The sequence below is a fragment of the Haemaphysalis longicornis genome, unplaced genomic scaffold (assembly GCF_048455015.1).
Source record: "Haemaphysalis longicornis isolate Haplotype H1 unplaced genomic scaffold, Haemaphysalis longicornis Haplotype H1 scaffold_1, whole genome shotgun sequence".
In the NCBI taxonomy this organism is placed as follows: domain Eukaryota; kingdom Metazoa; phylum Arthropoda; class Arachnida; order Ixodida; family Ixodidae; genus Haemaphysalis; species Haemaphysalis longicornis.
Genome location: NW_027526203.1, coordinates 350,781,857 through 350,809,846, shown reverse-complemented (window position 1 = coordinate 350,809,846; position 27,990 = coordinate 350,781,857). Strand labels below are relative to the sequence as shown.

Here is a 27,990-nt window from a genome sequence, read left to right as displayed (position 1 = left end):
TTTCCTAAAATGAGGGGGGGGGGGGGGGGGGGGGGAAAGTGACATGATAACACAGGGCAAACAGACTATTTTCCTAAAATTAGAGGGGGGGGGGGGGGGGGTGACATAACACAGGGCAAACAGACTGGTCACAAGAGTGGCCTTCCTTCCAATATTAATACGGCTGCCACACAGTCTATCCAACAACACCTGGGTCTTCAGGCTATAACTGGAGCACTTGGCACAAATGGTAAACATCAAAACAACCGAGGCCGACGCATGAGAGGAAGGAGCTTTTCTTTTCACTCGGGAGCACTTGCTTCACAAAGGTAACTCTGCCAGGCACCTGTAAAAAACAAGTGTTCACCACAGGGCAAAATGTAATGAAGCAGATCCAATTTTCGAACCTAGAGAAAGAAACTAAACCCTGCAATATTTTCACAGGATTTCATTGCAAGTGAAACTGCCACACCTCAAACAAATACAGTACTTGCAGTTTAGCCGCACGTCACCAGAGCAGTGGGGGAAAGCCCATCACCGGCAGTGGAAGGCGCTGCTGGGCAATTTCAGATTGAACAAAGTGTGGCTGGTCGACCTCTTCAATTTGTTTGAAAATTTTTTATATCAATCCCTGATTATTCTAATGTTGAGATTCAGCAATATTTTCCCCGGTAAAAATTTTGTCTAGCTGTAAAAAAATTTGGAACCCGGCTAGGTGGAGCACCGTCGCTACATGCCCATGCGCCTCGGCCAAATTCAACGACGTCTAGCTACGAAAATATTTATGAGGGGTACTTCATAAATTTTATGCTCAATTTGCGCCTGGCCTTAATTTAGCTAAAAAAGTTTTACTGCTGTCAAGGACAGATTTTTCGCAATGAAATGTCAAATTAGGCTCAGCGCAATTTTGTTCGAACTTTGAGCCTAAAATTACAAAAGACACCTAAAATAAGGACCTTCAAGTTTTACTCACGTGTGCTCCTTACAGTTCTAAATAAACACACAGACTGTTAAAAATGACACTGTACAGTTAAGATGCAACTGGCACGCAAGTTTTAAGAAAAACAGTGAAACAAGTTTCATAACTAATGTTGAAAAAAAAAAAAAAAACACATTTTCGATTTCTCTCAAATTCTCCCCGGATTTAGGCCTTTACATGTACTTTCATAAATATCAAAAACATGTTGCACCATTTTGTTCCTGGAGCGCGTACAGCGCGACAAAGGAGCCCTATCCGCCCTCTCCACGATGTACTGTAGTGATAGTGGCTCCCCTCAGATTTGTATAGATTATGTATGTATTGTATAAACGATACAATAAGTGAGAATGTAATGGAAAAAAAAAAGGCATTTTCGATGTCCACGTTGGCACCATAACAACCAATCTGCACCCAATTTAAAGTATATGAATTGGGGGGAAAAAAACGACTAAACTCTTGCGGTCAGCCCCATATTTAAAGAAAGCGCTGTTTCAATTTTTGTGAAGCTCCCCTATACTGGAGTATGTACAGAATACTTGAGTATGTACAGTGCCCCATTGCTATAAAGGCAGCACCGCTGGAACGTACTCTGGAAATACACGCAGACGTTAACAAAAGGGAACGCTGTTCTTCATGTTCAGTTTTTAGAGCTTCCTCTGGATCTCTTAAAGCACTGACACCCTCCCTGTTGATATTCTATTTTGCCTTACCGAGCTAATCCACATCGCCAACACACTGGATCCATGCACACCGTAATTCTAAATGTGCTGCATTCATTCTATAAAATCAAATAAAAGCTGAGCGCCGCAAAGCCACGCCCACGCGCTCACGTCACTCGGAGCTGTACACGTCACACGCCCACCACGCAATTCCAATTTCAGAAATCTAATGATGGTTGTCGGTCTGATGAACCTCTACAATTTGCTCATTAGAATTAAACAATTAAATAAATAATTAAAAAGGTAAATTTTTTTTTGTAGCTATGCTTTAGAAGCTGCGAGACTGTATGCACAGTAAAGCAAAAGTATTCATATTTGAAAATATTGTATCCGATTTTCAGTCAGTTTATTTGCTTTGCTGTATCTGATTCGCAGTTAGCTTTGGCAGGCTACTGGTGAGAAATCTTAATTGCCTACGCCTCATTCATTACACTTGAGATAATAAGAACGAAGAGCTCCCCCCCCCTTAGTGTGTCACGATTGCTCTTAAAGGAGCCGTGAAGAGAAAACACAAGTTTGGTTCATTCAAAAGATTGCCTAGTTAGAATCATACTGACACCACTTTTAACTCTTTCGGGACCGCCGGAAAAAGTGATGAAAAAGGGAGGTCTCGGTACAAATTTTTTATTACATAAAGCAAAGGCACCATCCTGCCTTAGCATATACCAAAATGCAGCTAATTATATGTTCTTTGACATAAAATACGAAGTTTTACTTCAACACTGACGATAGAACCATGAAAAAATCTTAAAGTAAGAACTTCGTAAAAAAACTACAGAAAAAGATAGAAAAAAGCGTAAATATAAAAATATTAAAAAAGAATAAAATTATTTTAGGATATACAAAATCTAACACAATGCTTTGTTTCTTCATCGCGAAAGTTTGATGCGGCTAGCTGTAACTGGTTTTTTTATTTGTGTGTGATCTCTTTGGCACTAGGGCCATGGCTACGTCGTTGCCCAGGTACACGCCGGGCTCTCGTCTCGGCGAAAACTTGATCCGTTTCTGCGTTGGTGGCAGGAGATCACCACCATAGGTAGTTAACACCCTAGCGAACAAATATAAACCAGCCAGAACATATTTCGAGCGCACATACCTACTCCAGAGCCAATTGAAACCAAAACCAACACCCACCTTTGAGCGCGATTGATGTTCCAGGCTGATCGACACCCGAATCCTCACTCGAGCTGAAATCCCGATCTCTAAAGCCGCATTCCGACTCTTTACTGCCACTCTCATCGTTAAAATCCACAGTAGAAGGCGAAGATATGCCAGACGAGACTGGGCGGATTTCTTATCGCGCTCGCGCGAGTATGACGCCATGTTTGTTTACATTCGAAACCACTGCCCGTCAGAATAAAATATCTGATGCGTTGCCACCTGGTGATAAAAAAAAGAAACTTCACAAAAGAGAAAACTCCAGTTTTCAAACTATCTTCTAGATGTCGCTAGGTGTTCCATCGAGCGAAAATTTGTATTCTGCAGGCTCGCGAAACCATCGATCATATGTGATCGATGGCCTATGGAGCGGTCCCGAAAGAGTTAACGTAAACTTTACTCAAATAAGCTAGATAAATAGGAAAAAAGGGAATGGCCATACGACCCACTAGCTCCTTTCTCGCAACAGAACCTATGATGTCATACCAGCCAGCTCTGCGATTGGCGGAGGGGGGCAAAAGCAAACGCAAATTAGGCAGAGCTTGCCGAACGAGCTATTTGCGCTTAAATTTAGGGCACATTCTTTTTAAAGCCGTAAGAATGGTGGGACAAACAGTGGAAGTTACGAAAGCACATGTAAACATAGAAGTACCGATGTGTACTGCTGTTGGTACTGCGCACACTATGCTTGGTTTAGCTGCACAGGACTGCGGGGCTTTGGGGTTGTCTCAGACGACACTGGCCGATTGCCGCTAGCAACGATGTCTTACGTGACCATATTTGTCGAGCGAGCACTATGTTTCACGAAACGATTATTTTCTCCCTGAACAAAAACAAGCCAGGCTTAAATGCGGTCAAAAACAAACCAACGGCAGAAAATGGCTTGCCATGGTATGGTGGCGCCATCTAGGTTCGCTAACAGTAAACAAGGCTTCCCAATCAGCTGCAGAGCGGTCGGTTCCCGTGATGTCATTGCAGATCACAAAAATGCACGATTTAGCAGGAAAATCAAAATTTTAACTTCAATTAATTAATCTCTCAGTGAATAAAGCATTGTTTGCATTCGGACAAGCGCTGGGGGCACTATAAAACGCGAAATCTTTCGAATATCACAAACTTGTATTTTGCCTTCATGGCTCCTTTAAATATGATTAAATTTTTCCATATGCAACAATGAAGGGATTTACAGTATGCCTGACAAAATACTTGGCAGGGGAGGGGGGGGGGGGGGGGGGGGGGTAGAAGGAAAGGGAGGGGGGGGGGGCAGAAGCGGAGCAAAAGGACATGGCAGGCAAACAACATGCTAAACTCGTTCCCCAGTTTCCATACACTTCGCAAAAACAGAAGCAAAGCTGTAGTTATGGCATACTGGCAATGCCAAACATTGCTCAGAGTTACTTGTATAATTGGCTGAAAAGAACCGACTTTTCTTTTTTAAGGAGTATTCTGAACTTGGTCTGCAGAAACGTTAATGAGAGCTTCCATACCTCGAGGTAATGAGACTAACGGTCAAAAATACAGCACCAGTTTCCTGTAAAAAGTTAAAGTCAGGCAAAGGCATGTGCAATGTTGGCTGCCTACCATCCATGAACATGAGGCTGAAGATTTAAGCACAAGCTCCTGTGTCTGCTAGAAAGGGGGGAAAAAATGGAGGAGGGAGAAGAGACATAGTCTCGTACGCTAGACCTGTGTGCACTTTCACTGGCCAAGAGGCTGTTTGCAAGTACCAGGCCCATAAGTGAATTCCTACCCTCCCCTGGTACAAAACTGAGCAACACTTCGTAGACAAGCTCGTCTCTGGTTACTGGAGCCAAGAGGGTGCCTTGGAATGCACTTTGTGGGCACAACTTGCTAGCTAGCAGTACAGCACAATATGGAACGAAATGGATGCAAGTGTGCTGTACTTTATTAGGCAACCATATTAGCGGAAACCAACTGCCAAAATCAACACACTGAAAAAATAGGAACCAAGCGCTAGGTGCCTGGCAATGCCGAAAATCTGCAGCAAATGTCAAGCTGGTGAGGACCTTTCTCTATCACTCCCTCTATCACTCCCTCTCTCCCTGCCCACGATTGTAATTTCGCATCACTGCTACTGCAAAGCATATTCTCCCACCCTGCAAGTTACAAGAACGCTTATTAATAGAAACAGAGAGAGAGAGAGACAACAAGCATCCCAGATATGCGGGCGCCACCTTGTTCCCCACCGAGGGGCCTCCTCACCTTAGAAGCGCAGGCAGCCGGGAGAGCAGAGGAGTGCCTGCATAGGCACCCAGCTCTCGGGCATGGGACCCTGCACCACCAGGCCCGTGGGCCCCGTGGTCATGCGCAGGTGCACCCGCGAAGTGACGCTGAAGGCTGTGGCCAGCAGCACAGGCCGCTTGCAGCCGTGGCACGGGGTGGCTGCGCGCAGCCGCTCGAGCAGTGTGGCTGGCACGTCCTCAGCCGTTAGCCGCCGCTGGCTGCAACGACAATCAGGGCATTCACTTCCAACCTACGGGCCCCGTGTATCAACTAGCAAACAGGGGCAACCGCATCAGCCTGCCAGCTGTCAACGGAAAAATGAATGCTCAGCTGATAAAGACTGCTGCGGCTAGCCACACCCGAAATGCCGTGAAAACATTAGTAAGCATTACATAATCAAATGTCCCTAACCTGAAATTCAAGGTTTATTTAAAGTTAAACGTTTGACAAAGTTCAGTTTTTGTCCCCCAGATGCCACGCTAATACACTAGCCCTTCCTTTACAGCAAAACAGGGGTGCTCACATGGCCCGGATTCTGAAGTGGAGTTTCACAACTGGTGTATATTAAAGAACTCTGCTGCGCACGAATATGTCAGCTACCCAACCAAGTGGCTCAGTTCATGCAGCGCCACCACTCGCAACAAGACTCCAAGACCACCGTGCCGATGTAAACATGTTTGCTATGATAGGCTTGGCATTTCACACACTGCAGGGGGAAGAGGGGAGGCACCAAGACCAGACAGAACCAGGACAAAAGATTCAGAACATAAATATAACGTTCATTGCAGTTTTTGTTACACAAATTTCCACATGCGACGTGCGCACTAAAAAAAATTTGTTTTGCAATTAAGAAACACGGCAACCACTGGTCTATACTCGCGCATAATGGCTCATATGAAACAATGGCTCCTCAGGCACATGCCTTGCGCTAAAGACGCTACTACTTCCATTTTTACCTGTTCCGAAACAATACGTGCAGCAGATACATAAGGGCGCAACCAACTTTGAACAAGCTTTGCTTGGCCATGCAGTAAGGAATTCTATGCAGAGTCAAGTGACTACAGCTTGTCTTTTCCACTCTGGCAAGAGAAGGCAGCGCACCGTTTGACGAAAAGAGTAGCCTGGGCGGCCAGGTCCACGAGAGAGAGTGGCTGACGGTAGACATCCTCCTCGTCTGGATCATCCATGGGCAGGTCTTCTTGGCTCAAAGGGTTGTTCCACACAGAGACCCAGTCCAGCGCCAACTTCATCAGGCTGGCCGGCAGATACTGCATGACACACGCCATTGCATCTTGTTCAAGCTAGCAACAGGGGCCATTCACGGCAGTACCAGGACTGCCAAACCACACAGCACTCATTCCTCCAACCAATCTAGAGCATTAAGGGGCCTTGGGGTGTACCCAACGTGCGGTAGGTTGGTGTCACCGGTGTGGATTTTTGGCGGTCGCCACAATGACCCCGCAGGTGCAGAGAGTGGGGCAAGAAGCCCTTCTACGTTGGCGACACCTGCGCAGCGATTGTCATGGCAACTCAGTCCAGTGCGGCAGAGGGAAGGATGAAGCTGCCATGGAATTAACAGTGTGGTGTGAGCAAAATTCTGCATGCATTGTCCCTTATTGCCCTAGCCGCATGTGGACGCGTGCTGCTTAGCATATGCATATAAAGAAAGCCATCACGGCTAAACGTGCTGAGCGCAGACGTTGACAGCATTGCGTGCTTGGGGAGAGGTAATTTGGGATGGGATGCACCAGATTCCTTTGTGCTGTCGTTGCATGCAAACATGTTTACTGTGTGCGTGTACATAAACTAGTATGTTGTAGAGTGGACCGTGCAGGGTATCTTGGCAGCACACACAACCTAAATGTGATGATGCTCAGTGCCCCCACCCCCCCTACAAATCTAACTACCAATACCTAAACACCCAAGTCTTCAGCCACAAAAAAAAACACCATGCACTTCACCACTATCAGCCCTGTTTTAATGCAGCCACTAGTACCTGCTTGCAGTAACTTCTGTGTCCTTGTAGCACATGAATGAACCAGTGTAAGCTAGACTGTGCTAGGCATACAGCATCAGAGCCTTCACTTCACATCAACCGTGTCATCTTCATGTACTAAAGGTAAAGAACCACGACTGTTCCCACAGCCTCTACACAATGCATACTATTCGCCACTGATGTCACCCATTTACAACTTGTGCTTGTATCTATTGACCTGTGATTTGTGGACACCTACGACGTGACTTTTGAGCCCTCCGAGTGCAGTTTGAAAGCATAGGCTTGCATGCAGACAACAGAGGTAGCTTCGCTGCGCCCGAGAAGCTGGGGCCGTGAGACTAGCCTCATGCAGTCCTACTTGGAGTGCTTGGTCTCTCCTTCAACAAAGGATTTGGCAAATACCGTAGGGACAGGTTGCACATCTACTACGAGTTGCCCATGTACATTTAGGACTCCTGGAGAGCAACAGGCATACGACCAGCAACACAGAAGGATGTCTTTCTGAACAGCGTGTTTGTCCTGTCATTTGTTGTTCACACTTGCATCCCTGTTACACAGGTGGTGTTAGTCATGGTTAAGCTAACCGCGGTTATGTGTGACAGCAGTTTCCTGCTGTTGCATGGGCGGCAAAACCATGGTTTGAGTGGTAATCACAATTAGCACGAACTAAGCTTAGCAACCTCGGATACCTCGGTTTTGCCTCCCTAACCGAGAAAATGGCGGCTCATGCACCAGCAGCATGTCACGCGCGATGCGAGATTGGATGCAGATGAACATACACACTGGCCCCCAGTCACAACATGGGCACTAATCCACTTGTGGGAGGGCCGGCTTCCTTTTCTTCGTGGAAATACGCACGACCCACCAGCTGTAAGATCACCTTTGATTTCCTCCTGATTCTGCACAATCCGAGCAAAGCGTAAGTACCTACTAAAGTTCATTCTCGACACTCAAAAAGAATTTCTTTTCAAGTGCATTGTCCTCCCACTACCATTTTACAAACAGTCATGAAATTTGAAAATACTGATACTTGAAGTGACCACCACCAGATGTCGCCAGCGCCTCTAACCAAGAGCAGTAAAAAGTTGTGTAACAACCGGAGACGGCGGTTCACTGAAACCACGGTTAACTTTCGTGATGGTGGTCATGCGTAACTGCGGTCTGCACCATCTGTGTAACAGGGGTATTAAAGGCCAACTGCACTGAAATTCCACCTCGGCCAAATTCACTTTGAACATACAGTACGTACCACAAAACCAACTGAGGCACGACTGGTAGCCTCGTGTATTGCGTTGTTAATTAGTTAGAAACATTTAAAAGAGCTCCGTCGCAGGCTACGGAGCGATCCACTTGCTGCTGGTGGATCGCTCAAACAGCCACGAAGTGGAAGTGACATTGCGGCTGGCCCTGCGCTTTTTCCTATGGCCAGTCAAGAGAACTGGACGAGCTTTGCTGGGCGTACTTTTCCTAGGGCTGCGGCGAGGGTGAAGAGTTGCGCGCAAACCACCGGCTGGCTGACTGTGCGCCGCCGCTCGCTTGCCAACTGGGCCGGCTGACAGCGCGGCCGCAATGGCCACACTCTTCTCAAGTTCGGTTTCAAAATCTCCGACTTGTGATGATCGTTTGTGCCGCGGATATGTGCATTTCTGCTGTCATATTTTGTGTCTTGCAGTATTTTTAGGCAGACTAACAGACTAAACGGAGATGTTTTCAAAAGGTTGAAATTTTGAGCGCAGTTGGCCTTTATTGTATCCAGTCCAGGCTAGCCTTCCTTAAAGGGGGCACAACAATATTGCCCAACGAACACAGCAGGTGTCCAGATTGTTGTTTGGCACTAAATCCAAGGAAATGGCTGCTGCACACCTGCCACACACTATTCTAATGCCTTACAAGGGTGCTGGAATGATGAAGTGAGTGCATACTATAAACGTAGCAAACACCCCAGGGCTGCACTTACTGTAAGCTCGTTGTTTGTCACATCAAGAATGCAGAGCGAAGGGGAGAAGCCGAGGGCGTCTGGGAGCTTCTTGAGCAAGTTATCCCTGGCCACCAGGCCAGTCAACCTTGGCATACCACTCATGGTATCTGGCAACAGGGTGAGCTGCATTCAGGAAGAGAGGTGTGTGCGTGTATGAGTGATTGATTGATTGTAGGGTTTAACGCGCCAACGCAACGCAGGCGATGAGGCGAGCCGTAGTGGAGGGCTCCGGATTAATTTTGACCACCTGGGATCTTTAACGTGCGCCGAAATCTTGTACACACGAGCATTTTTGCTTTTCACCTCCATCAGAAAAGCGGCCGACGTGGCCGGGAATCGAACCTGCGTCCTCGTGCTCAGCAGCACAACGTCTTAGCCACTGAGCCACCACGGTGGGTGTGCGGGTATGAATGATGACGGAGAACTGCAAGCGGACACCTTTGCATGTGGCACAGGCCACCTTTTGCCTCCTGCATTGCGAAAGCAACATGCAAGCGCCGTTTCGGGTCTTCTGTACACCAGTCGGTCCCCTTCTCTTCCACTGAACTGCAGCTGCCACGGATTTGAAGCATCCACTCGACCCTCCCCAAATAACTGGATGGGCATGGTTAAAATAACAAATAAATTTCGCCGCATGAAAATGAAAATACTTACTAGAGTGGCTGTAAGCATGCCAGAGAGAAGCAGTGGTAAATGTTTCACGCGCTCTAAAATCGACACTAATATTGCTGCCAATCATGCTACACTCCCAACCCAGGGAACACGAGGGGCCTCACGTTTTGCAACAGTTTCTTCTTATTTTAAACCTCGAAGCACTGAAATCTCCCACAATTCTTAATTCCAAATGGCCAAACTCGTGGTGTACGTAAAAATAGGCACATATGAACACCACCACCAATATTAATATTTTACTGAATGACATGCCCTATCAAGTTACAAGAGACACTCAGGATGCATCCTGAAGTCCCACAACTAGAATACCAGATGTGAAGCTTTCTTCTGTCTAACCAGCACCCCTCAGGTGGTACATGGGACTGTTTTTGTTTCTCGAAAGAATTCAATGAAACTTCACAACATTGCTCAAATTTTTGTCCTCATTTCAACCATGCAATTACTGTCACGGTCGGCAAATTAGACCTCAAGATAATTTTAAAGTACCTCTAATATTTTCAGACAACAGGGGGGAAAAAACTACTCATCATAATATTTAAATTAGCATATAGGTAGACACTACAGTCTGCAAGGAATGCAATGAGAAAAAGATATTAAATCACACCATTATTACTGACATTACAGCCAAGTGAAGTTCAGGGTCCATAACAATATCAAAAACCTGCTTGCAAGGTTGCTTACCCTATACATTGAGCTTTAAGCCTAAAAAAATTGCACCTCTAGCTGCCCCACATTTCAAGATAATTGCATAAAAGTGTGCAAGCTGGCTATAAGCTGTTCGGAGAAAACACGGGAAGTTTAGGAGTGTTGCAAGAACAGCCATTTGAGGACTCCGGAGTGCGACAGTGCAGTAAACATTCATGATAGACAAGTATTTTGTTTAGAACCTGTAAATTGAATAAAAGTATGTAGTAAATAAAGTTGATTTTGACATTTTCTTGCCTCCTGAAGATTAGTGTCTCCCATGAACAGTATGGCAGCTTTCAAGTGTAATAGTGCAAGCTCACCTACACACCATGTTCCAGTGTACTTGTGAAACACGGTCTACGTGCATTTGCTTCCCACCAGCAGCCAGTCTTTTTCCTCATATTTTTGACACAGCACCACAACGCCAATGCAGCTGCTTCACTCCAGCACAGCGCTGAAGAGCGCCATCAATGCATTACTCTTTCACGGTACAGGCAGTGAAGCCTCAGACACATGCTGATGGGAACTTTCCCTTTGCAAAGCAGTACAGTTGCCCCCCCAACACTGAGGCTGCACAAAAACGTGGAATTGAAGAATTAGCCCTCCAACACAGATTCCTCCAACTCAATGGATACGTGCCTTAATGGCAGTGTGTGCTGAGTAGGTATAAATAAATGAGCTGTACACAAGTGATCGCAAAACACACTTGATGTTAAAACACAGCTGATGCAATGACCGATTGCCAGACCCACTGCAGCGCGCAGATGTCAGGAGCGCCTCCCACAACTCGAGTGGCCAGACCCACTGCAGCGTGTGACGTCAGGGGTGCCTCACACAACCCGAGCAGTCGTTGCTGGCTGCCCACTCTCACCTGGTTGGAGGAAATGTCCAGGTGCTCGAGGGTGGTGCGGAGCCGGCGCTTGAAGAGTTCGTCTGGCAGCACTTCGATTTCGTTCCCAACGGCCACCAAGTGACGCAGGGGCAAACTGTTCAGCTCCCTCGGCAGAGTCTTGAGCCTGTTTTCGTTCACGTTCAGGTAGGCCAGGTTCCCGAGAGCCAGCACATCTCTGCCGATGCAGCTCAGCTCGCACCACTGACAGAGAAGGCGCGCCACATCATGGATCCCCCAGTGGCCTAAAGTCCCCATAAACCAGCACTGCCCCCAAGAGGTAGACCTCACTTGCGGGGAGAAAGTAAAACGCTAGTGCGGAAAGCTGACCCAAAACTGCCTGGCAATGCACAAGTGACTGGGCCAGCCTTCAGTGACTTTCAGTCATTGAAAACTAGCCACACACCCGCATGTACCAACCGAACTTTCCACGACCATTCCTGGCACAAGCAGGGCTAGAACACACTATAGCTCTAAAGAAATTTTGAAAAGATAAATAAATGGAACAGGACACTGCAAGCGAGAAGGAAACCCTTCCTTATAGCATGAGCTTCCCATTTTATGGCCCAAAACTGCATTGCATATGCAAAATGCAACATCAGAACACCTGTTGCAGTTGTGAGCCAATCTATCCAAACAGACAACGTGAACTTTGAAAGGAGTCTCAGGTAATGCTACGGTAGTAATAGCATTGAAATTTCACTTTGCTCACTTTTTTGCAAATACAGTAAACTCGCTTTACTCGAAATATCACTTTATTTGAAATTTCTTCTGTTCCCAACCCAAACACATTCATTTTATGCCGCATTACTCGAAGGGCACGAAGAGCTGGACCCACTTAGAGCGAAGTCGCGAGCGGAGGCGTCACCGGGAGGTGGCGACCCAGCGGCGAGTCAGGCAGTCAATATGGCGAGTTGACAAGCTGGTGTTTGCCCGGCAATTTTCTCGAGCCAGTCATGCTCGGTTCGCACCATCTGATTTAAGACAAACGGTCGAAATGCGTGGTAGGGTGATTGAATTTTGTTCCTAGAGGTTCTTCAATGGCATGGACGCGACGGTGCGCGAACACTGACACTCGAAGCGTAGAATTAGAAGTGTCGTCGAGAGCCGGGCGCCCAAAAACCCGTTTTGCAAACTTCATGGCTGCACACCTCAGAAAAAAAATCGCCTGGTAATCATGCAAAGCCTTTAGTGCAAAACCGGTCAGTTTTCATGATTGTGCTGTGTACCCACATTGAGCGGGTAATCGTTTTTTGAGCTAAACAAACACAACCTCAGATTCGAGCTGTGGAATTTGCGGCGCTTTCCAGCACAAAACCCTCGTAGTGTTCCATGACGACCCCACCCCCCTATAAGAGTGGCTACTGCCTTCTCCTCATTCACTCTGCAGTGTGCGAGGCGTTCGGTCGTCAGTCACTGCTTGGTCAAATTGGAGCGGGGTTGCTTGCGCCCGGCAAGAACATGAAAGAGCCAAAGCTCACTGCCCTTTTTGCACCTGGATAAACTTCTGCTTCACCGAATACATTGTGCCTTGATTCCTCGCAGTTGTGGTGCAAATAAGGCTCAGCTACTTTAGTTTTCTCAAGTGGTCGCTTATATCAAAATACCGCTTATAACGAAATTTTTCGCCGTCCCTCTGACTTCGTTATAACGAGGGATTAGTGTAACTTGGCAAGCTGTTGCTTCTCATTTTTATGCAGTAATTGCCCTATTTCTTTCTCAATGTCTACCACACCAAACAAACCACCAGCGAGAAGCGGCATTCATGTTACGCTCTTAGTTTATTTTGAAACCATCGAATATCACTTTAGATGCCTGCTCCCGTCCCCCAAAACATGCATGCAGGCATTCTGCTGCATTAATTAGCTTAACGAATTGCACAATTCCACTTGGTAGCAGTAGACTGTGCCTTGTGCACACGCATGCCCACTTGCTTACTGCACTGTTTTGTGATACTGTGCTGGCAAGTCCACTGACAGAAGTTTACCCGATACAATTAAAAACACTGTAGAGGTGCACATACTGTTGTGTGCATGGCTACTTTTTTCGGCCTGCATTATACATAATAAAAAGGGCTGTAGTGGCCCAATTGGGAGCAGCAACTCGCAGCACAGCAACAGATTGCTGCTGACACCGTGCCACGACAGCAGGCCCCAAGCCAGACCATGGCAGAACAAGTTGGGGATGGAGTACGAACCCGGATGGTCAGCTTCTGCAGGGTGGGTGGAAAGCCATTGGGTGGGTACTGGCTTCGGCTCCGCACAGCCATCTTTAACTTGACGGGAAGAACTTTTCCAGGAGGCGCTGAGAACAGGGACTGGTCGAGCTTCTCTCCCCGCAACACCTGCCGCAGCAGGCAGAGGAACTGACGCAGTTCAGCGACATCTGCCTGCAATTGGAAACCGCTGTCAGAAAGCAGGCCGCCACAACAAATGCTGCCATGCTCCACTAGCGCAAGTGACACTGCTGCAGCATCACAGAGCACGGACATGCGTTCGAGCTGTAATGCTCTGTCACAAGTTGCATAAACTTCCACAAAGGAGGTTACAGCACAAAGCACTCCCTGCTACCCACCTTGCTAATGATCAAGTCGTGCATGGGCTCCCGAATTCGAATGGTGGCTTTTCCATCATCCACAAAATTGGTGAAGAGCCGCTCGACATTACCGGTGACCTGCAATCAAAAAGCACACAAACGAACTCAATAAATCAATCAATTTTAACTGAATATTCACCAATGAATCATACGCTCCTTTTATACTCCCCTCCCCCCCACCCAACTGATGAAGTGGTCTAATGAAGGTCAACTGTCAACCATACTTGAAACCAGTTGTGCCATTACAAAGCACTAGTGTTTTTTAGTAGCTATACTAACACACAACAGCAACTCCAAGAATAACAGCAAGACACATGTTTGTAGTTGAGATATGTAGGGTTTTCGTTACGATTAAATCTTGTGCTTAGCTATGAAAGAACTAAAAAAAAAAATGAAACAAATGCCGTGAATGGGACACAGTACTAGGTAACAAATCGTTTATGTTGGAAACAAAAAAAAAATTAGCAGTGGCTTAGCTCGGCTATGCCAGGATATACGTAGCGTGAGCTAACGTTCAGCTGGTTATGCTTAGCTTTCCTGGTTGTCTAGGATTAGCTTGATTATCATGCTTACTGCTGCTTCAATGACACACACACTGTATACAAGCATTATGTGACACATGTACATTTATCAAGCGGCTCCGGCGCAGCGTCACCAATCGCTCCAGAGCTAAGCTGGTTCCACAGGCGCACGCCGGTGTTGCTGCGGCGCACGAGCCATCGCTTCCACACCCAGCCACCCCTCGCATGATCATCAAGTGGGCCGGGCCACCACGTGCGGAACAGAGGTCGGCGAAGACGCTGGGCGCGTGGGGTGTGCGAGAGACGCCGGGCAGCGAGCAACGTTCTGTGCGCCGTGTGACGTCACTGCTCCTCGCGCGTGCACAGCACGGCTCTCCAGGAGCCACGCGAAACTGCTCAACCTCGGCCAGTGTAGCTCACGCTACAAAAATGCAACAAGGGGGGTGAAATGGCAATGTGTATGTTTTTCAGCAAGCTAAGCCAGTTGTCAGTTGCTCAAGTCTAGTGTCTTTTATGCTGGCCTCACCAGCCAGGCAAGCACCACACATGGAAAGCAGAAAAGTAGAATGTAACTATGTTAAAAACAGAAAGTAATCATGAAAAGCATTAAGGCACCCTTAATGTTACATTAGACTTCTGTTAGCCTCGGCCCAAGACTTCAGAAATGCATTGCCAGGTTTGGCTAAGCTGCTGTCTATCCGTAAATACGTAGAGACAGTGTAAACAGTACAAGAGAAAAAATAAAAACATTAAAGAAAAAGGAAATGTGAACTTTCTCCAGACAACAACTTCCCTGCCACCTTTGTGAACAGCTTAGCTGTGAGGAAACTGCTCAAAATTTTTGGCAACACTTGCATTCAGCTCTTGGCTGCTTCGAAAGGTGTGGCCCGAGTGCACCAAGGCACCTCGGAAAGCTAAATCTATGCTTTCAAGCCAAAAGAATGCAGTGGAGGAATTTTCTTTATTAATCACATGTGTGGGAAGACAACCAGACAGTTCTCATTCGAACAGAACAAGATCGGTCAAATGGGAGACATATTACTACCACAGGTGCTGCACGATTTGGGAGAGCTCATAAAATACCGGGCTCCTGTTTCTAAAGCCCACAACTAGCGTTTCATCCAGATGGAATGACAGCTACCAAAAAAGTCAGCAGCTCTAACACTGTGAGAACGTAGCAGCCCAATCCAATGCAAGGCCAGTATCGAAAATTGCTTTCCTAACCTAACTCAACCAAACCGAATGCAAGGATGATGTTTCCCTATTATTTAATACTTTACAGGACAACACAACAACAACTAAAAAACTCCCGGGCCATCTCCACTAAAGTGAAACCTTGGGAGGGGGGAAGCCTGCAGGTATAAGCGTATTCTTTGCGCCTTGGCATTTTTGCCAACAGAGATGAAACCGTTGGGGGGTAGAGGTATACAGCTTTGCTGCAAAAGTCTCGTGTCTTTGAAGCACGAAGCATTAACGAGTGTTTTGGTGATCTTTTTAGTACGCATTACGAAGCGTACCAGCGCAAGCGTACCAGACGAGCGGCCCAGTGTTTTAGTACCGTGACTACACGAGACAACGACATGAGATGCCAACAGCCAGATCCCCTAAGGGGCTTCGCCCCTGAAAAAAAAGAAACTAAGGCTGTCATTTCAAATTCCCTATCCTAACCCAATCCTACCCAAAGCAATGATATCAGGGCTCTGTATCTTCGATTGGGCCTACGCTCCCTCAACCAGTTCAGGACAGTCCGGCACAGGCGCTGCCACCATACAGGGAAAGCAGTGCACTCACTCCTCACCTTCGGTGCATCAGAGACAAGTGCAGGTGCCGTGCGCTGCTCTGCCTGGGCAGTTCAGCCAATGCACCCGAGTCGATCAAAGGCACTTGTAGTATTACAGCGCTACTGAATGCTACAAAGTAGGGACCAATTATGGGCCAACAAAAGCACAAAGCATTTAAAAAAAGATGTATGGTCTCCACCTGCCAGCCAGCCTGCGAGATAACTAGATCTCTCATCTGTCACCCAATCTGCTGCGAGTCCTCCGCCGCATCAACTAACCTGTTCTACAGGCCGAAGAACTTGCCACAAACAATGAAAATTTAAAGAATCCTCTACCTCCAAGTCAAACAACAAATGATGACTTAAAGGGGCAACCACATGGAGCCATCTTTGTGAGGGACGCCTTTATGGTGTACAGTGGACTAGTAGTGTGAGCGACAGCTGGTCGCTGTCACCCACACTGCATATTACAGCACCACTGGGCCTCGCTGTCACTGTTTCTTGCTTCTGGGCTGTTTCTGGCCAGCTAGAAGCAGACCATAAGCAAGCAACAGCAACAGAGGGGCCCGACAGCAATGTATTCTACAGCGTGGGCAACAGCTGGTCGCTACAGAATTATGCTATTGAGTTATGCTTGTCGTGCCCCTCTCAAGAATCACTCCATGAGATTACCCCTTTGAGGACACAAAAAAAAAAGGTTTCTGAACTGGACCATTTAGTGATTGGGGCCTGAGTCATAGTGTCTTACTACAAATTACCAAATCGCATTTCAGGAAAAGTTCATGCTGTTCTTTGGCACCAATTCACTATTGGTTTACCTGGTCCCACAAGAGGTCAGGGTTTCCTAATTAAACTGGCTGCAACTGACTAGTGGGTTTGGCCAACTGGAAAACTGGTCTACTCAAAATACCTTCACTCATGAAAATTGCACCACACCACGCGCTTTGTATCATTCGCATTAAAAAAACACAACTTTCAGATTATTGCGTGTGTTTCCAACCAACCTGCTCGGTACTTCGCAAAGGCAATCAACTGCTCACCGCCAGAAGTTCTTGCACGCGTCAACGAAGGTATTCGATGAAATGGCGCTTAATGGTACGCACGCTCTAGTGCGCTCTAGGTTAAGGCGCACTAGTGCGGCGTCGTGGGTAAGGGCAAGGTCACAGCAAGAGCAGATTCCAGAACGAAGATAAAATAGATTGTGCAGATCTGGTGCTCTTGCTCCAAACGCATTCAGAACATAATGCACGTATACGCCAAACAAGTTACAACTCCGAGAACCGATACAATTGTTCTAGCCATCTACGGCATCAAAATTATAAAGCATGTTACCCGGTATTTTGCGCCGGAAGGTTTAGCCGACGTGCAGACTAGAATGTACGTGACGGGGTTAGGTGACTTGTCCTTCGCTGGCGCGCGACTTAGCACGAGAACTGTGAATGCTGCTTTCTTGGAATGCGGGCTCTGGGCTTCCATCATACGGTAGCCAACCTGTGTCCAGCAGTCCAGCCTCATCTTGAGTCGGGACAAAAAACCCTGCAGGAAAAAATGTTCGGCTCAGACAATGGTGTCATACAATGCCACAGCACGACTGGTACGACAAGCTCCGATGACAACTGCAAGTGCTGCAAGCACCGTACCGAGCGGTGAAACGGAACATACACTCAGATCGCGCGCAACTCGCGTAGATGATGGTGATGGTTGTTACTTGTCCGCCTCATGGAGGGAAGAAAATGCTCGTTCTTCCTACATGGAGTATTCTTTCCCTCATGGTCCGTTTTGACTTCCAGCCTCGCTTTGCTTTGTCACTGCTACCCATGGTAGGCTTAAGGAAGTTTGTTTTCGCTGATAAGAAGGTTTCGCATTGTGATTTTCACTGCCTTTTTTCTACCTGTATCGCCTTTCTGACACCTTCACATTTTGTCCCTCCTTGGCGTTCGAGACTCCCAGGCTCAAGGAAGGCGGGAATGGCTGAAATTTTTCCCACTTCCATGCCCCACATAGATTTGAAAACGTGCTGTCACGTTCTATCAGTTCTGTGGTCAAATCTGTTTTTTTGTGTAATATATGCGCTGATTAGATGCCTTGTTCTGCCCTCGCGATTCCTACCAACCCAGCGCTTGTCACCACGAAGTTTTTTTAATCTTACCTATGCTTGAAACCAACGAAAACACTTGACCTTCACATTTCAGCTGGTTAGGGTAAATTTTTGGCTAATGTGACGTCACATTCATTTTGTTTGTAGCTGCTTACTCTCGTTCTCGGACGAGAGTCTTCGCGCCTTCCCGCCAACGTAACGGGGCGACGGTTCGAAAAATCACTAGCGGCTCAAAGAGAGTAAAATTAAAGAAAAGAAAATTGGGTGAATTTCGGTTTGGAATATCTGAACCTGGGTACCCTGTACCCGGCCGCATAGAGCCCGGCCGGAGCAACCCGAGTAAAGAGTAAAGTACGAGCCTACACTTGCCTACACTGCCTACACCATGGCCGAGCCTAAGCGGACCTAGTGAATGCCTTTCGGGCTAAGTAGATGCATTAGAGACACTTTATGGGAGTGAACGGCAAAGCAATAGAAAAAACGGCAGCATCTCCACTCCGTGGATGATGGCGAGGGTGCGGAGGGTGTGGTTGCACCTTGATTATTCTTTAAATGAAACTGCAACTTACGGCTCAAATCGAATTTCGCTTGATTGCGCACGGATGGACGCGGACGGACGTTGGGAGGCCCTAAGGTACTCGCGCCGTTACAGGCGAGGAAATCCGTTTGACTATCGGGTACTACCTTGGGTACTATATCTCACAATATATGGTCGTAGTCCAATGAGTAATACTAATTATGTCTGGTTTACCAGGCAGGTTAGTATCCTACTGGTGCGTGTGTGATTTTTTTGCGATTGTAAATGCTATGCGCACGGACGCGGACGGACATTGTGCGGTCCTAAGGTGCTCCGCACCTAAAAGTAAATGACAAAAATATTAAGGGATCATGACGACGGTAATGAGAGAACACAATCACAACACTGGAGACCTATAATTGGCCATGCTAATTAACAAAGTACCGTAGATCGCTTGCACTAGGGCTACGATTGCCAAGACATTTAGTGGCTCTTGGCCATGGCATAGAGCCACTAATTGCAATTAAGCCTCTCAATCATAGTAACAGAGAGAAAAAAAGTAGAAATTGGAAAAGGACCATGGAAATGGTAGTACAGTAAAAGCTTGTTAATTCGAATTACTAAGGGATGCCAGTTCAGATCGAATTAATGAAATTTTGAAGTAAAGAAAGTGATGTGCAAAAGACGTGCAATGCGATTGTGAAGCAGTAGAGCATGTCAGCAACCCAATGCTTGAAAAAGTCCGCAATTGAAGCCTGCCTTTTATCCTTGAAGGCAAAAGCCAGCACTTTTTGCTGACGAGCAAATGTAGTAGAAGGCCTCCTTTTCACGTACTCTAAAACTGAAGAAGAAACGGGCGGCATTCCATTCGGTCATTACATCCGAGTGATGGCTGCACTGGTGCTTCGTCGGCCACCTCCTCATGGTCACCGGCAGTGACCGGTTCTACGCTTCTGACCTCAGAAATGAAGCCATCTGTCAGCACGCCCCACACCATGATCTAGTGTCCACATCGGCGTAGTCTGCAAGGAAACTTCTTCCAAACGTCTGCCATGAGGGTTTTAGATTGCTTTTACCTGACTTAAATTCTTTCTTCAATGTTCTCTCCTTTCCGGAGGCGACGCAGTTTCACGTGTAGGCAGCGGGGCCATTTCTCAGGCCGTGCGCCAGGCCCCAAGCTACCGGCGCAGTGGGCATAGTTCGAATTATCTGTGGCAGAGGCCCCTCGCATTCGAATTAACAGTCCTTTCAATACATAACCTTCTATGGAGACCTGGCCGGACCAAATTGCACAGTTCAAATTATCCATAAATTCAAATTATTTAAGTTCGGAATAACGAGCTTCCACTGTAAATAATTCTGCTGTTGGTTCTGTCTCGACTACTGCAATGGACGCCGAAGTGTCTACCTCACCACCAGGCAAATGATGCGCTCGTTTATTTTTTTTGTGCTTTCACAATCTACTTCATGAGTGCCAGTTTCGACTCAACTACTGGAGATGGTGCTATGATCTTCCACAGCCTGACCCAATCAGCTGAAACCATTGTCCCCTTCATGAAGGCTGCCAGTAGGCAGTGCTTTCCCATCTTCCACCCCACCCTTTCCCGTGAAGTCAGATCTCTGGTTCAACAAAAACAAACGGGTTCTCTCTTCTCACCCACCACCTTGTATCCACTACATACATGGGATCCTCTCGGGTCCCACTTGCCCCACACCTCACTGCTCTACCTACCTTGAATGGTACCTACCAGCTGACACTCTGCTGGTAGGTACCATTGGAATGACATTGTAAAGGCAAGTTGGAATTACATCTTAAATGGTAACAGCACAAAAAAACTGCGTCTCCGTTTCTTTGCGCTGTTACCATTCAAGGTGTCATTCCAACTCGCCCAACTTGCCGCAATTCTGCTCTACCCACCCTTCAGTGCCTTTACTGGGGGTGCCGTCCATCTGACCTGCTGCGCCACCTCAGCTCCCACATCACTTCCTGGGAGGACTGGCTGAGCCCAGGTCATGGCGTAGATGTCAAGTCATCGCAAGACTTCCTGGCAGCTCACTGTTCTCGGGTTAGTGATGGACTCTGGGAGAGCTAAGGACTGGCTGTCTCCTAATGAAGAAACTGTAGAACGACAGCCCGGACTAGGGCTGTCTAAACAACAGTAATGTTTTTCCCTCTCTCTCTCAGCAGTAGGTGTGATATCTGGGTGCCCATGGAAGTACGTACGCCACACAAGAAGATAAAAAAAAAGCACAAAAATGCCGCACAGCAAGCAAAGAGGCAGGCACTCGCTGCAGCTAAAATTACCAACCAACTGACACCACCGCAGTAATTACAGCGTGAAGATTACATGCCAGACATATATGACGGACGATGAAGACATTGTTGCAATGGAAGATGATGTAAACATGACCGACCAACCATTAGACATAGAGGATTGGATAGCTTGAAATAAAATGTAATGGTTTCCCCTTCCCACATGAAAGCATTCAGAGACCTAAAATTCAGAGCCACTTTTAAGAGTGCGGTCTCAAAAGTTTTTTTTTTTTTCCCCGAGTGCTGCCTTATATGGCGTATGCAAAGCGACGTCTTGCGTAGTCGCGTTTGATACGAGCATTCAAAAACTGGCAACAGGTAATCGTTAAAGAGCACGTCTTCCGCCAGTACAGCCATATTTGCAGCCTCAGAGCACGGACAAAGGAGATTGGTTGGTTGGTTGGATCCAGAACAAGAATGGCGCGTGCCCACTCTGGGGGATTGGCCAAGTCTTATTGTGGTTTCACTGTTGAAGAAGCTTAGTAATTAGTTTCAAATGAAGGGAAAATGGGGTACAGTGATGCTAACAATTTTGGAACCAAAAAAAAATTCAATGGTGCTGTACCAACAGGTATTTCAATAAACGATTAAAAATTGGTTGATGCGATTGATTAACAAGGCAAGCGACCTGTTTCGGTAATAAATGAGTGAAGAGCGCGGCAAACATCCCCGTTGCACCTACCAAGACCAACTGCCCCAAATGACAATAAATTAGGCACCGACAAGGCGAGACCCAGACGCCAGAAGGTAACCTCCAGGTAACGATTTCGGAGGGAGGAGAACCGCCGGCAAGATGACAGGACGTGGTCAATTGTTTCCTCCTCTTGACAGAAGCCGCACCTAATTCAAATTAGGTGTTCAGCATCGAAAGCAAGTCAGTGTGACCTCGCACAGTCGAGACTGCGCAAAGTCACACTTCCAAGAGTACTGGAGATGCTCAATGTCGGCAGCCAGCGATGCTGTCTGGTGGGAAGCTGTCCAGCGAAATGTACCTTCGAAACCTAGTTGCAACAACGTAGGCTATCGGGGGCACAGTATCAACCAGAGGACCATTCTGTGCTACTCCTGCCAGGTAATCAGTGGTTTTGTTAAGTTCAACACCTCTGTGCCCTGGGACCCAGACCAGACGGATTTCCCTGACATGTGCCGGTATAAGCATCGACAGCGATCGTCGAAGTGGAGAAACGGTTGGTGAAGATAAGGCGGAGCAGACCGAAAAAGAATCCGTCACAATGATCACCTGGGAATGCTCTTCGCTGAGCTTTCAAAGAGCGAGCGCGATTCCCAAAAATTCTGCCAAATATATTGACGTGAAATATGGAAGATGAAGAGGAAATGCCCAGTCAAGCGCAGGTGAAAAGATACCTACACCAGCTTTTTTGTCTCGAACAGAAGCATCTGTGGCTATAACCACATGTGTCGGGAACTGTTCTAGGTAGTTTGCTAAAAGGCCAGATATCGTTCCCTCTGGCAAGCATTGGGCAGTGGGGGGAAAAATGTTGACGAAATCAATGTCCACCATCGCATTGCGATAGTCAAACGTAGGTACAGATAATATGTTGATATTTAAAGGGGCGAGCAAGGACTGGACAAACACCACCTGTGGACGCTTGTAACATGGGCCATGGCTGGGCAAAAAAGGACGCTGGGGAGTGTATACAAAAACCAGTTGTGATCGTGATATAAGCAATTCCATTGCACGAAGGTATTCTTCTACTGTCAACAACTTGAAACGAGATATCAGAGGAAGGGTTCGAGCCTGAGGACAAGCGCTTGTCCTCTTCTTTGTCTGTTTTCTTTTTAGCAGCAGAGGTGTTCTCGGTCTGGCCCTGACGATAGTCTCTGTTGGTATTGTGTACCGCTCTCGCTGAAGCAGGCTTCTCCTTTGCTCAAAAACCAGTTCCCAGTATAAAAAAAATCCTAAAGAAATAAAAAAAGGTCCTAGGGCTTTCATATTTTGTTGCAAGACGGCTTATATTGCCCCCAGAAAGATGTCTTCTCGGCAAGGCACTCGATTTTAGAGGTGAAGCAGACTCTTAAGGGTATCGGTGTAAGCTTGGTTTTTGTAAGCTGGCTTTTCCACATTGTGTGTTGCAGAGTGAAGCATGGCCATCTACGGAAAGAGTAGAGTTACAGAAAAAAGCTGTAACTGCTGTTTTGTGGGAACTATCCAAAAGCAAATTATATGACAATTAGCCGCTAAGACAATTCTAACATTATGCACCACATGTACAGTTTCGCTGGTCACCCTTCTTCACAGAGTGGAAGGGAGCTAAATTTTTTTTCATACACTGAAGCTGCAAATATGGAATACCATCTAGCCCAAACCCAAGCCCGTCTTCAAGTATGGCCGAGCTGTCAGCTGTCCGGTTCATGCCATTCAGCGTTGGCCGACTCGGGTGAGTGCACCTCTTTTGGTGGGATTCCCATCCTGCAGGTGAGTGCGACTGTTCACACACTTGCTAATGCTAAAGTCTCTGTTCTGCCATACCAAAGTTGGTATTACAATATTTTCAAAATTCAAACAGCACGTTCTTACACTCTTTTACTGTCACTATTTATGCTGTTCCACACGCATCAGTTGTGGCGTTTGCAAGCAGTTTAATAATAATAGTCATTTTTATTTTGAGAATGAATATGCTCACCCAGGTGTGCACGGCTAGGCAGACAGGCGCGGACCCTAACACAGGTGCACCTGTTAGCCCACCACAGTGTGGCTGGAGTGCCAGTACAGTCAAACCTGATTATAACGAACCCAGTTAGAGTGAATTACGCTATATATCGAACAAATGCAAATCTGTTACGAAAATGCATGCGAAGCATACTCCTTATAACGAAGTTCACATCGGATATATCGAACTCGGCGCGCCTACAATTTCCACCGAAATGCGTGGTCTCGGAGCGGCGATATAGGTGCTGATTGGCCACGATTGAAATGTTGAGCCTCGCATAGATCGACGTGATGCGTGACACCTTCCGTAACTGTTTCTGATGCACAGGATTCACGACGAAGCTAATCCAGCCATGCAGCGAGTACGGACCAAGACGGCATCGTCGGCAAACTGCGCGAAGAGCTCGCCAACGTTCCAGATACTGTGCCGAAAGGAGTGTTCTCAGAGGATTTCCTGAGTGTTGTCGACAATGTTGCCGTCACTGTGAGCCCCTCGAGCGCACACACCGTTGCCGATGTCATGGCAGCTGGTGCTGCTGAAAGCTCTGAAGAGACTGAGGATGTCACAACGTAAAGCCGTCTGACACTTTATGAAGTGCTTTTGCCAGCCGATGTTCTCCGCCAATATTGCTTTGATACTGAAGGACATGGACTTGAACTGGTGCAAACGGTGCTAGTTGGTGCCGCCAAAACGATAGTGAAAGCAAAAATCACCCCTTTCTTGCGAAGTAGGCAGAAAAGGCGAAAAGTAGCTTTATTGCATGCAATAAATGGATGGTTTTGTGTAAGGTAATGGCATACTTTATGTGTTCATTTCGTTATGTGGGAATGGCAGGGGAGGAGGGGGGGGGGGAGTCTTGCGTATTGCGAACTCGTAACAAAAAAATTCGTTATAGACAGGTTCGGTTATATCAAATTATTGGATATATCAAACTAATCGCAGTGTATATTACAGTTCGCTATAACCGGGTTTGACTGTACAACGGGTTAAATAAATAGGTAAATGAGCTAGAAAGAAAGCACACAGACAATAATAGTAGCATAGATGAAGTACAGCAAAACAAGGAATGATGTGTATGGCGGATAGATGGGGAGAAACTAGGAAGTTTTCATTGAGAGAAGGCACGCATGTACTGTCAACACAGCTCTCGAGATTCCTATCTGCCTCGGGGCAGTAGCTTACATTGGCCTGCCAGTAATGAAAGGAACCTGCGGATGGCAGCAGGAACAAATGATGTGCTGTGCCCCAAGGTGCTTGTGCGCATTGGTTCAGGCTGGCTCAGGTCATTCACACGCACCTGTGGGGAGAGAGAAGTTCCAGATTGTGAACCGTCTGGCATGCTGCAGAGTAGCCAAACATGATTGAGCAATGTCGTCACGGTGGACAAGTGGCTGCCACTTCACAACTGACACTCTTTCCTCGTTGTGTGGGCTGTTCAAAGACCTTGTGGACCATAAGACAAATGTGCGGCTGGGCCCTCAGTTACACAATTTTGATTTGCCCCATGAGGTGAAGCTGCAGTGGCAAACAATACCGCAGTACTCCAGCAGGGGAAGGGCAAGTGATGTATACAGCACCCGGAAGGCAGACAGATTGCACTGTTTGGTCACGGGGGACATAAAACCCGAGGTACAGTGGAACTTGTCAATGATGCTTACAACATGGGCAGTGTTGCTGTTGTAAACACAGAGTCTGTCACCATCATGGGAGCACATTGCCGAGCGTATGATGGCTTTTTCACTGTGCAGCCGCAACTGATATTCACTGTGCAGCTTTTGGCGTGCTCAGCCTGAGGTGGTTATTGCTGGCCCAACAATCAATTTAGCTCGCATAAACCTGAAAGCTGTGGCAGGTAGTGGGTGAAGCAAGAGGCGCTAGAATGGAATCATTGTGTATTGGACAAGGGGGAATTCGTCATGCCTGGGCATGTCTTGAAACCAATCCGGGGCCCAGGATCGATTATTGTGGCCTGTCTGTTGGTGCTGGCATGTCAGATGAGCTCACACCAGAGTAAACAACTTAATTACTTGTTGACTACAGTCGTAGAGAAAGTTTGAGGTCCAAGGAGACAGCAGTTAGTTGCACCACTCCAATAAAGAAAATAAAAAGAGCATTCCAACCAAGTTGCTCACTTGTTCGCATGCAAACTTTTGTTGCATGTAGTGTTTCGTCGTCTATTTTTCAGTGTGGCATTTGATAACACCACTGAGCACACTCAAAATTTTTCTGGGCAAGAAATGGCGCTTTTATGCCATTGCAACTCAATCTAAGTGCGAAGCTAGATCGCAAGCGAATGCTGTTGGCTAGGTATTGTGTGTGTCCGTGTGGTTTTGTGAAGACAATGAAACATGCTGTAGTATTAGCCGATGCATTGTGAAAAGCTGCACACAGAAACCACTTTATAAGAAGATAAAAAGAAGACACAAGCGTGGATTATCAGCTACATTTTTATTCAGAAAGACTCGAAACATATAGGAGTACACTTAGTACAATCAGAAAGATGCAGAAAGAACAACAAACAAGCATCTTTTTTTCTTCTTATAAAGTGTTCGTTTTGTGTGCGGAGTTTTTTCTGTTTTCTCTACTTTAATTCATTCCTGTTGCGTGGGCACTTCCACCTTCAAGATTGGCTTCAAGCCTCAGACTATAGCTAATGAACAGCCAGTGGAATTCGGCCCTTAGGTTGCTGAAAGAAAATGGATTGCATTCATACCAAGTACTGTCAACTGGAGATTTTTATTCAGAAAGTGTTATAGAACCTGTATACATTTTCAGGGGCCTGAGAGCTGAAAAAGTGTGTTATGTAGGCACATAATGAATTATAAAAATTTCAGAGGAACCAAGCTAACACAATGTAATATGCGGGGAAAGGCAATAACCAAGAACATGTCATCGGGGTTCTATGTTGTCCGAGGGTTTCTTTGCTGTACAGGGTACAGCTAGGCTATGGCACAGAAGTAAACAAATCAAGTAAACAGTCATTGCTAGCATCAAACTATTCATTATTCAGAAAGCAATAAGGCTTTGTAAACCACTGACCGGAAGCTTTGCTGTCATAAAATAGTGGGAAAATTTCCACTGGTAGGTACGTTTAATATACACGTATGCTTTGAGTGAGAGCATGAATTTAAAGTGGATGGGTTGTCAACAACTATTCGGCCTGGTACTGGCATTAGGACAGACGGGATTAGGCATGTGCACCTGAAACTGCAGTAACAGGATAACTTGCTCAGATATAACATGGGCATTTCTCTACCGTAATCTTTAACTTCCTGCCCATGACTGCACTAATAAACAGGTGACAAAGCAGTGGAGCATGAAAAAAAAACTTTTTCAAATACGTGAGCACCCAAACCAGCGTTTCTCATGATGGTAACAGACAGCTGTGTGATGCGGGTGTTTCAAAGAGAAAGCGAGAAGACATTTGGAAGGTACATACTCCATTCAGCCCAGACCACTGCAACTGCAATGCGAGGCCATTTAAGAGACAGTTAAAAGTGCGGCTACCGGCAACCGTGTTAATCCCTTTGCCCCTTTTCACCTACGTGAAATGGGGAAACGATGCGTGCCTGTGCCTGGGCATAGCTGAAACCAAGGCTGGTATACATAAAAGCCCCACTGCAGTGGCAGGGCGGTCGGCGGTCCACCCTTGGCCTGCACTCTGTGCACCAGCAGAGCAGACCTACATCCCATGCTAAAGTACAACATCATTAAAAAAAGTGTGAGTGTGTGTGTGTTGGGGGGGGGGGAAGGGGCTGTTCTTTTAGCTCAGCCCCACACTACAGCCAGAACTCGCAGCAATCCGGATGGCCGAAACAGCCGCAAGGATACAACCGCGGCTTCCCTTCACAGCACAAAAATACCTTGCCGAAAGCTCAGTAACATTATTAAACGTTCATTGAGCATAACAAATATTTTTCTTTACTTAACGTGCAACAAACGGTAAATGAAAGCGCGCTGACGCTGCACCTTACGCGAGCATAAACATCGACAACTGAAGATGGCATCATGGCAAGGACGTGCCGTTATGAATTTCAACATCGTACTCGTTCACAGCTGACTGTCCGGCCGTACTGGCCGTACCGCCGTACTGAAAACACCAGAGACCGACGAATTTTTGCGTCTTGCGTCAAACGCGAGCAACCGAAAGCACCGAAAGTCCGAAACGATGCAGCGTCGATGCTTTCTCTGC

At 46.8% G+C, this 27,990-nt stretch overlaps 1 protein-coding gene and 1 long non-coding RNA gene across 6 annotated transcripts; one reads left to right on the top strand and one right to left on the bottom strand.

Moving 5' to 3' along the window:
* Positions 1-32: 32 nt before the first annotated feature.
* Positions 33-27,979, bottom strand: Lrr47 (Leucine-rich repeat 47). Of its 5 annotated transcripts, XM_077685849.1 has the most exons (10): positions 27,773-27,979; positions 24,981-25,095; positions 17,530-17,733; positions 13,876-13,974; positions 13,499-13,690; positions 11,284-11,505; positions 9,033-9,176; positions 6,181-6,347; positions 5,059-5,297; positions 34-325 (listed from the first exon to the last, which is right to left on the bottom strand). In XM_077685849.1, the coding sequence occupies exons 3-9, from the start codon at positions 17,710-17,712 to the stop codon at positions 5,060-5,062; spliced, it is 1,245 nt and encodes a 414-aa protein (XP_077541975.1). In that variant the 5' UTR covers positions 17,713-17,733; positions 24,981-25,095; positions 27,773-27,979; the 3' UTR covers positions 34-325; position 5,059. The 5 variants fall into 5 exon arrangements, with proteins under 5 accessions (XP_077541973.1, XP_077541975.1, XP_077541974.1 ...); XM_077685847.1 differs by lacking the exons at positions 24,981-25,095; positions 27,773-27,979 and adding an exon at positions 18,089-18,205 and having other exon boundaries at positions 33-325; XM_077685848.1 differs by lacking the exons at positions 24,981-25,095; positions 27,773-27,979 and adding an exon at positions 18,347-18,479.
* Positions 18,618-24,590, top strand: LOC144154517 (uncharacterized). Its single transcript, XR_013319445.1, has 2 exons — positions 18,618-23,525; positions 24,126-24,590. It is a non-coding gene; the product is annotated as an uncharacterized LOC144154517 (long non-coding RNA).
* Positions 27,980-27,990: the final 11 nt, after the last annotated feature.